Raw genomic sequence first — 15,245 nt, 5'->3', positions numbered from 1 at the left:
TAAGGCATCCCCTTTTGGGTGATGTCATCGGACAAAGACCTCCCTTCTGTTAGTAATCTGTCAAGTTCCTTCTGCATGTGACTTCATTTATAGATGATTTTTTTTAACCCATCTTTGTTCCTTACATCAATGGCCTTAAAACTCTGTTCCCTTCCTGTCGTTCGATAGACATTGCTCAGTACACAAAGTCAGGTAGTTCTGATGCTTCCGAGCAGAGAGGGATGCTTGGTCCGCCTCCATTTCCACCACCACTGTGTACTGTTAACAAGGTGAGTAAAAGTTCATTGTCCACAAAACTGAAGAAGCTGATAATCAATTTGGTGAATTGGGTGCACATGCATGGAGGGTGATTGGTTTGATCACTTGAAGGCAACATTAGATAAAAAAATTGATGTCTATTTTTTTTTTTTTTTGATCAGTAAAAATCTTTAATTAATAACAGAAAGATTAAGATACAATAGCTAAAGATTGCATAGGAAATTGCAATCTCCAGCAATCAGTTACAATTCTGCCCAATACAATGAAGATCTATTTGCCCCTTGTTTTGCTAGGGTATCCGCCATCCCATTTGCATCCCTTTTAACCCAACCAAACTGAGAGTTGAACTTCCTTGCAAATGTGTCAATTTCTCTGAAAGTAAACTTGAGCTTCCAAGGTGCTGATGTGATGTTTTTGGCCCAAGAGATGACCAATTGATGTCTATTTTTTTTCACTTAAAAGAAATGATTTTATTCAGAAAAGTGAAAAACAATCAGGAGGCCAACCAGACCATGAAACAAACTCAGAAGAACCACAAAAATTCTTTGCCAAACAATGGGCATCAACATTTTCATTTTTCTTTACATAATCAAAAGAAATAGTTGAAAAGGACTTGTACAGCCCAATAAATATCAGGGATAATATGTTAACTAAGCCAGGATGAAACTTCCACGGCACTATTAATGTGCCTAATGACGGTCTGGTTATCACTGAGCAAACAAAGGCAAGCCTCCTTCAGATCCATTATATTCTATAATGCAATTTTAATGGCAAACACCTCCCTAGGTTCCACATCACTCACAGAATACCCCTCCACCCCTGCTTTAATGAATGCATGATTAGAACACTCTAACAGTGCAAACTTTAAGCCTTGAAGTACTGCTTGAACTTATGTCCCTAAAGAATTTCCAGAACCAGCTGGTTTATTGAAGCTTTGAATTGTACCTTTTCTTCTCTGATTATACCCTCTATGCTTGACATACCTGGCATAGTTTTCAAGGCGCCAAGGCGAGGCAGGCAACAGGGGGGTGCCTAGTCGCCTAGGCGAAGGGTTTTTTTCAAGTAAAAACATGTATCTTAGGGTAGTTCCCTTGGTTCCATAGTCATATTATAAATATCCATAATTTTCATAAGAAAAGTATAAACTTCATGTTAAAGTATAGAAAATCAACATTTTCCAACATATTCATGAGAAGAAAAAGAAGAAAGAAAAGAAAATTCAAAAAATATAGGGGCTGAACCCCTATTTCTGTTATAGGAAAAGAAGAAAAGAAAAGGTGGAAGAAGAAGAAGAAGAAGAAGAAGAAGAAGAAGAAAATAGTATATAAAAACACAAAATTAGTAAAGAAAAAGAAGAAAATGTGTTGATTGGACAACATTTTATGTTCTTTCTTACTTATTGGTTCAGGTTTTGAAGTCTTTGAGGGTTTAATACAGCATTTAGCAATGTTTGTGTTGATTAAACCCTAACAAATAAGAAAATAACAAAAAGAAATTAGTATATAAACACAAAATGAAATTTTAGTTTAAAAATGTCTATTTTATGATTATAACCCCAAAAAATTAAGAATACAAAGGTTTGTTATAACACGCTATAGAAAACTGCTTGGCAATTAGGCGAGGTGAGACTCCAAGGGCGCCTTGTTGCCTAGCATCGCCTTTGACAACTGTGATACCTGGATTCCTGAGACTGCATCAAAGTTCAATTTTAACCTTCCAAGCTCAGGTTTATGCAGTGTTGCCACCCTTAAGAGATTATACATAGTTATGCCTTTGAACTCATCACTAGATGATACCTAATGGATGGTTCTAACTGTGCTAAGATCTATCATTTTCTTCTTTGTTTTAAAATATTCTTGCATTTCCTTACACTAAATACTCCATAGTATTTCTACCCTAGTGCAATGCCACATAATCCTTTTTTCCTTGTCTGAAGAGGGAACGGTTGATTTGCAAATACAAGTTCTTGTGAAGTTCATAATTCTGCTCAAGTTAAATATATTTCTCCAGCTAGTTTTACTTTCCATTCCATAATGATTTATATTGTAGGGTATATATAGTAGTTTGTGAAAGCCTGCATATACTGTTTACTCATTAGCACTACACTAATGAGTAAACGGTTGCTTTTCTATGTGCATTACTTCTAATCATTTTGCTTTTTTATGTGCATTTGAGTTTAGTAGTTTCACTCTTTCTTGAACTGTTTTCAATTGATTAGCTGCATTTTCTGCATCTTTAATCATGTCTAATGCTTTGTTTTCTCTTCTTACAATGATGTACTGGTCATGAGAGAATAAAAAAGGGTCACCATTCTGACGTAACCAGTTGCCTTTCTCACATAATCACTCTGGGCACTTGTCCACAAAGAATGTTAAAAGTTTCATACATTGCAATGATGATTATGGTGTCAGAATTGAAATGGTGGAGCATCTCATCTGAGAAAGCCACAAAATAATGATTTGATAGTTTCGGTAGTTTACTATGATTTGCAGATGAGTCCTGTTTCTCTGCAAGGCATCACAAGATCAAACAGTTCATCTTGGTTTCATTTTGAAATGGTTTGAGGTGGTTCTGGACTGCAGATCAATATACGTTAAGTGAATTGATGGCTGTGGGTGATCAGTGTAATGTCAACCAGCTGGCGGAGATACTAGGTTGCATGACCAGGAAGCTTCTTACAAAATATCTTGGGCTCCCTTCAGGAGAGAAGTGTATTTCTAAATCAGTTTGGGAGCCAGTAGCGTACTGAAAAGATCGGACAGAAGGTTGGCAACTTGGAATGTTAAATTTGTTGAAAGGTGGTAACCTTACTCTTATTAGAGGGGTGTTAAGCTCATTCCCACCTTATGCTTTATCTCTATTCTGAATACTTGTTAGTGCAGCTGTTGTGATAGAAAAAAGAATGAGAGATTTCTAATGGCAGGGGTAGGACTACAAGACCCATTTGACAAGCTGGAACAAGGTGTACAGCCCTAGGATTAATGGTAGTTTGGATGTAAAATGTTAAAACCATTCAATATGACACACTATTAGGCAAATTGTTTTGGAGATACAATGAGGAGCCGAACAGAATATGGAGACAAATAATTCTCTCCAACTAGACAAACAACTTGAGTTGGGATACAGGTGGTGTAAGTACACCATATGTAGAAATGTCAATGGGTGAGGCCTACTCGACTGAACTGAATCGATTATGTTGGTTTTGGTTCTATGGTTTCGTCTCAATTAATAATTGTGTCGGTCCTGGTTGTTGCTGTTCAAATTGATTAAGACCCGAAGACTTAACCAATTATATAGTTCATAATATATATAGGTACCTAGTTTTCTTGTAATTTTTGTTATATTTTATGCTTAAAAGGGTAAATTTCAGACAGTTTACAATATACATTTGGTTAAAAACACATGTTTTATCAACATATAAACTTTATTTTACTGTCATTTTTATTAAGATTATATTATCAAAAATGAAGGTTTAGGTCGTTATTATCATAGGTAATTATAGATGTCAGGTATAAGGGTTCAGATGTAAATCAATCCTCTAATATCAAGATTAAACTTTGTGATTAGCAGAATAAAATAGGTCTGAATAACTATATAAGAGAGGAAGATGGCGAAGAGAAGAGGTAAGAGAAGAAGGAGTCGAATAATTCTCCCTTCTCCTCTAACCCTATTTTATTAATATCTAAATATTTGATGATGACAAGAATACCCTTAAGTGGGCGGCCAGCTTGGCAGTTACATAAAGAAAATAAAACAAGAATAAATAACAGGCCCATTAAGTGAGACCCATCAACAAAAAATAAAAGATATTACAAGAGAGGCTGTTAGGGCCCATTTGGCCCAGTCTCTTTACACTCCCCCTCAAGCTGAGCATAGATGTCAATCATGCCCAGCTTGCTTATGTAGTGTGTCAATTTCCCCCTTGGAACTCCCTTGGTCAAGATATCAGCCAATTGCTCTTCTGATGTGATGAATGGTAAACAAACTTCCCCTGAAGAGACTCTTTCCCTTATGAAATGCCTATCAACCTCAATGTGCTTAGTTCTGTCATGTTGAACAAGATTATGTGCAATGTTGATAGCTGGTTGTCACAATAGAGCATCATTGGTTTCTCGTAGTCCACCCCCAATACCTCTAGAAGGGATCGTAGCCATAGTAATTGTGACCTTGCCCTATATTCTACTTTAGCTGAGGATCTAGCAACTATTGATTGTTTCTTACTCCTCCAAGACACAATATTCCCAGCAACCAGAGCACAATAACCAGAGGTGGGCCTTCTATCATCAATACATTCTGCTCAATCTTCATCAGTAAAGGTTTCCAGCTTCATGTGACCATGCTTAGCAAATAGAATACCTTTCCCTGGAGTACCTTTCAAGTAGCACAAAACCCTTTATGCAGCAGCTAGATGAGTATCTTTGGGAGAATGCATAAACTAACTAATAACACTTACTGCATAGGAAATATCTGGCCGAGTCGTGCAAAGGTATAACAACTTCCCAAGCAGTCTCTGAAACACTCCCTTATCAGACAAAGGTTCACCATCTGTGGCAGAAAGCTTATGATTAGGATCAATGGGAGTAGAGATGGGTTTAGCTCCAAGTTTACCAGTTTCAGCAAGAAGATCAAGGACATATTTGCACTAAGATATGAATATACCATCCTTAGATCGAGCAACTTCAATGCCCAAGAAATACCGAAGATCTCCCAAATCTTTGATTTCAAATTCAGAGTTGAGAAATCCTTTTAGTTTATTGGCCTCTTCAATGTCATTACCCGTGACCACAATATCATCAACATAAACAATCAAGAAGGTCACCAGAGAGTCATTTCTCTTCAAGAACAATGTATGATCAGATTGTGTTTGAATGTAGCCAAAGGAGACAAGAGCAGCCCGAAATCTCTCAAACCAAGCCCGAGGAGATTGTTTGAGACCATAAATAGATTTGTGTAGTTTACACACCTTGCCTTTCATTTCTTTCCCATACACTCCTGGAGGTAGAGACATAGACCTCTTCATGCAGGTCTCCATTCAAGAAGGCATTTTTAACATCAAACTGGTGTAGGGGCTAGTCAAAAGTAGCTGCTAGAGAAAGTAAAACCCTGACTGAAGTCATCTTAGCTATAGGAGCAAATGTCTCAAGATAGTCAATGCCATACATTTGGGTGTAACCCTTAGCAACCAACCGAGCCTTAAACCTCTCAATAGAGCCATCAGAGTGATATTTAATGGTAAACACCCATTTACAATCCACTGGTTCCTTCCCTTCCGGCAAGTCCACAATATCCCAGGTATGGTTCTTATGCAATGCATCAAGTTCGGTCATCATAGCATTCCTCCATTCAGGTTGAGATAATGCTTCCGGTACAGACCTGGGTATCACATGGGAAGAAACAGAGGCAAGAAAGGAGTCGTAGGAAGGAGAGAGAAGGTTGTAAGATAAGTGTTTGGAGATACAATGGGTTGTACACTTCCGCTTACCCTTGCGAAGAGCAATAGGAAGGTCAAGGTCTGGGACAGTCAGAGATGGGTCAGTAGAGGGCTGACCTGCTTCCTTAGGAATGATAGGAGTGGCAAGATGCTCTTCTGAAGGAGTGGAAACAACCTGCACATGTCTGAATCTCTGCCTTTGGTACCACCTTTGGAGAGCAGGAGCAGAAGCAGGAGGAGGAGCAGGGATATCAGAGGTAGGTCCAGTGGAAGAGGTGGACACCCCATGATCGGACTCACAAGGGATGGGAAGAGGAACAGCTGGAGACATAGCAAAGTACTCATCAAATTTCTCCCCCTCAGGAGGAATACTAAAGAAGGGAGTCAACTCGGAAAAGGTGACATTCCGAGATACAAAGCGGGTGCCACGAACTGGATCAAAACAGCAATAACCCTTCTGTGTGGAAGCATATCCCAGAAATACACACTTATGAGCCTTAGGTTCAAACTTGTGCCTTTGGTGACTATGAATATGCACATAGCAAGTACACCCAAACACACGGAGAGGAAGAGAAAAGAGATCCTCATCCGGAAAGAGAAGACTAAAAGGAGTTTTAAAGCCAAGGACCCGGGCGGGCATACGGTTGATCAGAAAGGTAGCAGTAAGAACAACATCTCCCCAAAACTTTATAGGAACATGGGATGCAAATAAGAGGGATCTGGCAACCTCAACCACATGCTTGTTCTTTCTTTCCGCCACCCCGTTTTGTTGTGGAGTGTAGGAACAAGAACTTTTTTGAATAACCCCGAAAGTTTCAAGATAGGTGGAGAGGGTTCTTTCAAAATACTCCTTAGCATTGTTAGAGCGGAATATTTTGATATGAGTGGGTGAGGATGAGTTCATGAAAATTTTTCACAATAGCTGGTACTTCATCCTTGGATTTCATGAGATAAATCTAAGTGTAACATGAATAATCATCAATAAAAAGGATAAAGTACCTGCAACCCCCCATGGTTGGCATGTGATATGGTCCCCACACATCAGAGTGAACAATATGGAAAGGAGAAAATGATATTTTATTGCTAATTGAATAGGAATGTCTACAATGCTTTGCCAGCTCACATAATTCACAATGAAGACTCGATAAAGACACTTCTTTAAACATATCTGGGAACAAATGACTCAAGCAGAAAAGGACAAGTGACCAAACCGAAAATGACATAATAAAATTTTGTTAACAGACTCTGACACGACTGACTCTAAGGCAACTCCATGAGGTGGCCAAAGCAAGATCTGGTGTGTCTAGCAAGTATATTTCGTTCGCCTCATGGCCACTCCCAATCATCCTCTGAAACTACAGGTCCTGAAAAACACAATGAGTGGGAAAGAAGGTTATGTTGCAATTCATTGACTTTGTTAAGCTACTAGCAGATAAGAGGTTTGTGTTAAGCTTAGGGACATGAATAACAGAAGATAAGAACAGGGTGTCGGAGGTCTTTATATCGCCTTTACCAGAGATGGGGGCAAGGGACCCATCGGCAAGGGATATTTTCTCTTTCCCAGAGAGAAGGTGATATGAGCAAAAAAGGTTAGATAGGCTGGTCATATGGTCTGATGCACCAGAATCAATAATCCAAGGGATTTTATGATTACCTGAAACTGAAGCATGATTTGCAGAAGCACGAGTACCTGAGTGAGCAAAAGCTGATGAAGATGATGTACTATTGGAAGGGTGAGTTGAAGAAACCGTAGCTTCCAGGTGATTTAGGAACCTCCCATAATTTTCAAAATCCAGCTTCATTGCAGCCAATTGCTCAATGGTTGATTTTTCTTCACTCTCCTTACCTCCCCCTTCAGTCACTGTAGCAGCATTAGGAGTCTTGGATTTTCCCACCTGACTGCCCTTCTTAGGGTTATTATTGTTCTTAAACCTATAAGGAAGAAGCTTCCAGCATGTGTCCTTTGTATGCCGTGGTTTCTTGCAATATTCACACACTTGCTCTCTTTTCTCAGTAGGGCCCTTTGGTTTCATTCCCGCATGTGCAAAATGTTCTGTGGGTGGACTCTGCAACTGATAATATCAAACTCAGGGTTGAGTCCAGTGAGAAACTCAAACACCCTATTTCTCTCCACTAGCTTTCTTTACATTTCAGCATCCTTTTTACTCTCCCATAACACTGTCTCCATAACATCAATTTCCTGCCATAGGGATTTTAGTATAGAGTAGTAGGTTTCCACACTCTTCTCCCCCTGTCTCAGGTTCTTCACATCACTTTTCAATTTGTATGCTTTGGCTACATTCAGTTTCTGTGAATAGGTCTCAGTTACACTGTCCCATATCTCCTTAGCCGAAGACATCCAGAGATAGTGTTGGCTTATATGGGATTGCATAGAGTTGACTAACCATCCTATAACAGTATAGTTCTCTTACATCCATATTTCAAATTCAGGGTCTGTCTCTTCGGGTTTCACCTTACTGCCTGTGAGATACCCGAGTTTTCCTCTACTACAAACATAGATTTTTATAGGCTGTGCCCAAGCAAGATAGTTCGTCCCATAAAGCTTAATTGTGGTAACACTAGTCAAAACGGAATCTACTGAAGCAGGTCCAGAAACCGGCACCTGCTTGGACTCACTTTCGTATGCCTCCATTAATCAAACGGAAATCAAAGAACAAAAAATTTTGACTATGTAAACTTACTTGAAGTCAAACCAGAACTCGGGTGCTTGAAAAACTAGGGTTTTGCTCCGTCCAACAGATGGGAGGAAGAGAAGATATTGCCGCACCTACCAAACTAACCCAAACTCTTCCAAACCTGAACCACCCTCCTTTAGCAGTCACAAGACACCTTCCAAGCACAGAGCGCCACACCCAAGCTTCACCTTTCCTGGTAACCTTGAAAATCTCTAGTCGGCTAGGGTTTCGGGCAGCAGAAAAACAGCATCACTTGGCAAAATCTAGCTAGAACTAAACTCTCCAAACCCTTCTACCAACAAGTGATTCTCTATACTATAGAGAACCTATCTCTCCATACACTCTCTTGATTTTAGAGTGTACAGGAACAAAGAGAAAGAAGAAAGAGGAACTGAACCCGCTCTGATACCAAGATGTAAATCAGTCCTCTAATATCAAGATTAAACTTAGTGATTAGCAGAGTAAAACAGGTCTGAATAATTGTATAAGAGAGGAAGATGGCGAAGAGAAGAGGTAAGAGAAGGAGTCGAATAATTCTCCCTTCTCCTCTAACCCTATTTTATTAATATCTAAATATTTGATGATGACAAGAATACCCTTAAGTGGGCGGCCAGCTTGGCAGTTACATAAAGAAAATAAAACAAGAATAAATAACAGGCCCATTAAGTGAGGCCCATCAACATAAAATAAAAGATATTACAAGAGAGGCTGTTAGGGCCCATTCGACCCAGTCTCTTTATAGGTTCAACTATTATATCTGAAAAACTTCTGACTAGTCAACTGGAATCATGAACGTGGTAGCCAATCAGGTGTTATTTATCAAAATTCTTGGGTGGGTTTTGTTTGGTCAAAACTCTTCCCATATCATATCTTTTCCGCATCATAGATTTTCCCCAGGTATAATTAGGTCTACTTGGGCCAGACCTGATTATCCCAATTAATAATTGGTTAGGTTTACTTGTCAAAAAAAAAAAAAAAAGATTTGGTTCTAAACCAATTACAGTTTGGGACTGGTACACCCTGTCCTTAACCAGAACTGGCCCATTGACATCTCTAACCTTATGGTTGTGCATTGTGGAGAGGCGCTCAGAAGTCATATTCAGATTTTATAAGGGGGATTAAGTATGAGGTAGGTGATGGGACTAAAGTGAGATTTTGGATGGGTCCCTGGTCTGATGAGCAACACTTAGGGAGGCATATCCAAATTTATTTGAGGTGGCCCAGAACAAAGAGATCTTCATTTCTATGTTTTTGTCCATCATTGTGACTTTGCGTATGGAATCCCACATTCAGGAGAGGTTTCAATGATTGGGAGGTAGGACCTCTATTGGAATTAATGCAGAAAATATATAGTTATACCAAACAGGAGTAAAGCAGACAGAAGGATCTGGTTATGGGATAACGATGGTAAGTTTACAGTTAAGTCTTTTAATAACAAGTTGTCCTATATTGAAGGAATTAAGTTTCCTAGTTCAAGAGTTTGGCATACCATAGCAACTCTAAATATAGCATTCTTTAATTTGGATAGGAGCTTTAAACAAATTCCTAACAGTGGATAATTTAATTAAATAGGGTATGCTAATGTTGTATGCATCATTTGTGTTAATTGCATGCAATTGGTGGATCATTTGTTTTTGCGTTGTTTTTACCAGAAGGATTTGGGCCAGAATGATGGGCATTTTTGGGGTGGAAGCTTGTTTCCCAGAAACCATGGGGGCTTTCTTATGGATTTGGCAGCTGAAAGACTCAATAGGAGGAAAATTATTTGGGGTTTATGCCCCTGGTAATCTGGTATTGGTTTGGACCATTTGGAAAGAAAGGAATACTTGGATTTTTGAAAACAAATTCATCTAGGAAGATTCAATTGCAAAGGAGGTCAAATGGGGCAGGATAAACTCAATGGTGGCAGTGAATCCAATGATAGATGTTTTGGGGGTGTTCCTTATAGTTCTCTTTTTGATATGGATTTGCTATTTGGTAAATAACATACAGCAGAATGATGTACAGGATGGTTCTAAGCACGTCAGAACATCTTTTTGATGGGGCAGATATGCTTTCTGTTTTCATTTTAATGCTTTCCATTTTCATATATAGTTATGAAAATGGGCAAGGCAGAAAAAATTATGAAAATATTAGTTATGCCACCTAGAAATTTTCCGTATAAAAAATCAGGGATCCATTTTGTGCATGGTATATATATATACCATGTAAGTAGAGAGAAAGGAAAATGAACAACTGAATCCAAAAGGATGTTTCAAGGATGGACAGGGTGGTACAATCTAAAAAAAATAAAGAATCATCCATGGCCCAAGTAATCTGGAACTGACTGATGGAGGCAAGCTTAAGAGGACGGTGCTTGGGGTTACTGAAAGAGTGAGGGGTTTCTCCAACTTCATTTTTGTGGAAGTGAGCTTGATCAAATGGTGGAGTGAGCAAGAAGTTTCTCCACACTAGATCTGATATGGTGACCTCTGGTTCTCGAAAGTGGAGATGATGAAAGTGAATTCCATGAGGAGTTCATAGTTTGTGAGGAATAGGAATGTGTGAATTGTTATTTTACTGGCTAAAAGAGGTTATAATGGCTCAAAGAACATTGCTCAGATTGTTCAGAAATGAAGTTATTGGAAGGAACCTAGGGGTAGCTCCAATAGGTGATAAATGAGACAAAGTAACTAAGATGGTTCGGTCACGTGCATAAAAGACAATCTACAACACCTATAAGAAGTGATTTGTTACAAATTGAAGGGGCCAGAAGAGCTACGGCAGACCCAAAAGGACATGTGTTGTAGTAAGAAATGAATTTAAGTGTTCGTAATTTGAAGATGGATATGACACCTGAACAGAACAGAATGGTGAAACAGGATCGTGTAGCTGACCTCATATGGTTGGGACAAGGCTAAGATCATGATGATGATACTAGTTTTCTTTTATTATTTTCTTATTTATAACGTTTTCACAATTCGCATGCTAGTTTCTTCTCCTTTTTTGATAATTATGGTGGAGTTTGATAAATCTGAAATCTGAAGTCTGAAAAGTTAAAAAGACATTGTCTGAAATCTAGGCATAAATGCTTTTCTACTTTTTAGAGGCTCTGAATAGATATGCTTGTTTGGGTTGGACCAAACCATTAACATCTGAAATTTCCTGATTTTACTATTTTACCCCTAGAATAGACTATTTGGTAAATTTGAGCTCAACTTGTACTATTTCATATAAAATAATTTATCAAATTCAAAATAATATTTAAAAATTAATACAAATAATTAATAATTAATAAAAAACACAAATAAAATTAATAACTAATAAAAATTGAAATAATTAACACTAATAAGGATTAAAATAATTAATAAAAAATTAATGAAATTAATAATTAAAAAATACAAAATAATTAAACAAATAATTCCCATCTAATAAAAATATTAAAATAAATAACAGAAACAATCAAAATGCTCTTTCCTCCATAGAAGGTAGAACAACATCTTGATATTTCCATTACAGACTATTCATAAAAAAAAAAAAGATATTTCCATTACAGAAACTGCAAATGCAGCAACTCCACTTTGCAAACACCACACCAAAACCACCCTAACCTACGAACATATTCAGCAAGAACCCAGAAAGTTATTGCGCGAAACCATCCCCAAGAGACGGAGAATGAACTTCGAATACTCCCTGCAAGACCACCAAATTAGCTCCTTCAACCTTCAAAACTTGAACAGACCCTCTACAGCACAGCTCTCAAAACCACCATAACACAGGGAAAGGAGGAAAACCAACTTAAAAACCACCAATACTAGTTCCTCTTCTGAAAAAAAAAATATAAACAAATCAAACAAATCAAAATATTTAAACATAAAAACATCAAAGTAAAGAAGATGATACCTTCGCCACTTGTTAGCCTTTGGCTAGGTGTCTTGTGCAAGGATGACATTTTAACCCCTAAAAAGTGAAGAATACAGAGAATTGATAAAAAAAAAGTGAAGAATACAGAGAAATCAGATGTGTGCGAATGAAGAAGAAGAAGAAGAAGAAAAAGGAGATAAAAGAAAGACTTTCAGCCATGAAAACATACCTGGAGCAATCTTCACGAGCGGGGATCTTCTTTCCCGTCCCTGAGAGAAAACACAAATGACCTAGGTTTTTGGTTTGGATTTAAACAGGGGCAAAACTGCATCATTTCAAAAATATTGGGGGGTAATTTCGACTTTGCACTAGCTCTGAAACGCATCTGAGCGCGTTAAGAGCCGGCCGTGCACTTTCGATTTCAGATCTGAAAACAAAATTCAGATCAGTTTTCAGAAGCAACACCAAATGGGTCTGGTGTCTGAAAAGCAAGTTTTTCAGACACCAGACCTCTGAAAAGCGTTATCAAACGCTCCCTAAGAGCTTCATTTCAGAAGAGAAGTTGGGGCCAAAGCGCAATATGAGAGGAAAGTGGGAACCTTTCAAGAAATTACAATAAGACCACATTCCCACCTAGCAACAAAAAGTAATAGATGTCCACTCATTACAGAGATTGGAATGCTGCATCCTTTTGAAGTCCAAGGATTAGACCCAATGAGACGATCCTTCTCTCAATGCAACAAATCAGAGACTGTTCTTCAGATTTCTTCCCTTCAAAATTCTATTGTTTATTTTCTTTTCATAGGCATCATCCAATTGCAAAAGGAGTTAAATTCCAAAAGATTCTCCCTCTTCTACTAAAACCTCTTGCTAGCCATGAGTCCACTAAGCCTTAAAGGCCACCAGGGATGACATAATTATGGCCAACAGCTGTTCGAAGTGCCATAACACCTTGGTAGAAAATTCACAATGAATAAGCAATGCTGCACTGTCTCCAAGATGAATTACAATACACACATTGACTTGTAACTTTTCCCCTTGATTGTCCATAGTCAAGATTTTATTCAGGTAAGCGGCAACATGAAAAATACACCTTGGTGAGGACATGAGGAAACCCGATCCACTACCAAGGAAAGGAGCTAGTTCCACCTTGCATGAGGGCTCTAAAGGATTTCACCGTGAAGGAATGAGATGGGCTCAGACTCCAAATGTTCTTGTCCTCAATATCAACTTCCCAATCATTAATATTACATCTAAAGTGGGGATACTACACTTCATTCACCATCACCTTGTAGGACTAAAAGACTCTCTTGCTTTTCCCACACCAGCTGAAAAAGACCAGGAAAATTTCCCATAGTGAATTTGGTTAGTGGAATGGGAACAAAATATCAGATCAATTGCAATGTGACTTGAAAACCTGCAAATTTGTCCTTTAGCCCAGAACACATTGTGCTGCTGTGTATAGTAATAGAATATCATACATTCCTAGGCATTATCCTGCTTCTTTGTATAATCAATGCTGCCAACTGTATTCTTGTTGCAAGATTGAGGTGAACATGATTCATGCACACATTTTGAAATTTTCATCCATCTCTCTAGAATGGCAATTGCAATTTGTTTTAATATTTAGCTGTTTGTTTTTTATGAACTTTAATTTGTGCTCATCAAATTTTCTAATTTGTTAATTAAGATTTGGTACTTGTAAATAGGATGTTCTGCCTGTTGCAGTCGAGGATGTTGCAAGGACTGCAGCTTGTGATGATCAGCAATGTGAACTAAGAATTTGTGGTCCACAAGCAATTGCTTGTGATGCCACCGAAAGCAGTACAGCTTCCTGTAAGTTAGGATTTACGAAAAAATGCAAAGACATCAGAGGCAGAGTATTACAGTCAACTTCAGATCCCTTGGGATATCTCAACAGTCCAAGACCTAGTGAAGAAAGCAGAAATGGAAATGACCAAACTGGCAAAAGTTGTTTAGAAAATGGGCTTCCATCTCGTCCCAAAAGATCATCAAGGAAGATGATGCCATACTCAAAGGCTGGTACAGCAGAACAGCATGGTACGGGTACCACTGGTGGTGCCCCAACAAGTAAAGCTAGAAAGCGTAAAGTTAGAAATGCTTCCATTACTGGTGTCCCTGGTTGTTCTAATATTGATAACCTGGTTGATTGTCATTCTTGTGACAGTCCCAGAATAGATGATCTAAAGTTGGTTGCAAATTCAATTACCTTGGATTCTTTGACTAGTGGAGACAACACTGGATCTCATGTCTCTAAGGAGGTAGAATGATGATCCAATCTTCCTTTGTAGTTTCCGTTCTTTTCCTTGCTTTCATTGTAAATATGGTCTTTATCCAAATGCTTATTACCACCCCCCTCCCAAAAAAAAATCAATATTCGTTTTTTTATCTCCCAAGTAATTTGAAACGGTCAGGTCAGGTTTGATTATTATGGTTCATTCCGAGAAAAAATTGGACCATTAGACTGTTAAAGCAGATGGATGGATTGGTGAGTTGGGAATGGGCTTGTATTTTTAAGGTCCAGTGGTTACATAATGGCATAAAAAAGGGGGAAAAACAAAAAGGTACTCGATTGTATTGCAATACAATTTCCATCGGCAAAGAGTACTTACTGCATATTAGGCTTGTTATAGCAAAGGGAAAATCTATGGTGTTGGGAGCAAGGTTCAAAATATCGATATACCAGTAGGGGTGTATCGGGTGAATTGATACCTTTTTTTTATTTTTTACTTTTTTTCAAAGCCGGTTCAGGGGGGCCGGTTTAGAGCTCTTCCACCCCCTGAACCGGTCAGATCCCCGATACACCCACTGTAGGGGCGTATTGGAGAGGTCTTGAAATGATACGTATCAGCCGATACGGGCTAATATCTGTCGATACTTTGAACCTTGGTATCGGGAAGAGAATTGACCAATTAAAACCCACTCATAAATTTTGATAATTACCACCGAATTTGTTAACGTGTTTATGACACCGGTTGTTTAGTTACAACTTGTAA

At 38.4% G+C, this 15,245-nt stretch overlaps 1 protein-coding gene across 7 annotated transcripts in view; it reads left to right on the top strand.

Annotated features, from left to right (window-relative positions):
• The window catches only part of DUO3 (Homeodomain-like superfamily protein), a 64,113-nt gene extending 49,468 nt beyond the window's left edge, over positions 1-14,645 (top strand). For 4 of the 7 annotated variants that reach the window (XM_010269777.3, XM_088903265.1, XM_088903264.1 and 1 more), the window contains one exon: positions 13,938-14,645. In XM_010269777.3, the coding sequence (XP_010268079.1) occupies positions 13,938-14,519 (582 nt within the window). In that variant the 3' untranslated portion in view covers positions 14,520-14,645. Of the gene's footprint in view, positions 1-168; positions 270-2,750; positions 3,057-13,937 lie in introns of all 7 variants that reach the window. The other 3 variants (XR_016085542.1, XR_736548.3, XM_088903266.1) reach the window with 3 other exon arrangements.
• Positions 14,646-15,245: the final 600 nt, after the last annotated feature.

Source organism: Nelumbo nucifera, chromosome 4 (genome assembly GCF_055504915.1).
Source record: "Nelumbo nucifera cultivar China Antique chromosome 4, China Antique-T2T, whole genome shotgun sequence".
NCBI classification, from domain to species: Eukaryota; Viridiplantae; Streptophyta; class Magnoliopsida; order Proteales; family Nelumbonaceae; genus Nelumbo; species Nelumbo nucifera.
The sequence above is the reverse complement of the archived record's forward strand: the minus strand, read 5'-3'. Positions and strand labels throughout refer to the sequence as shown.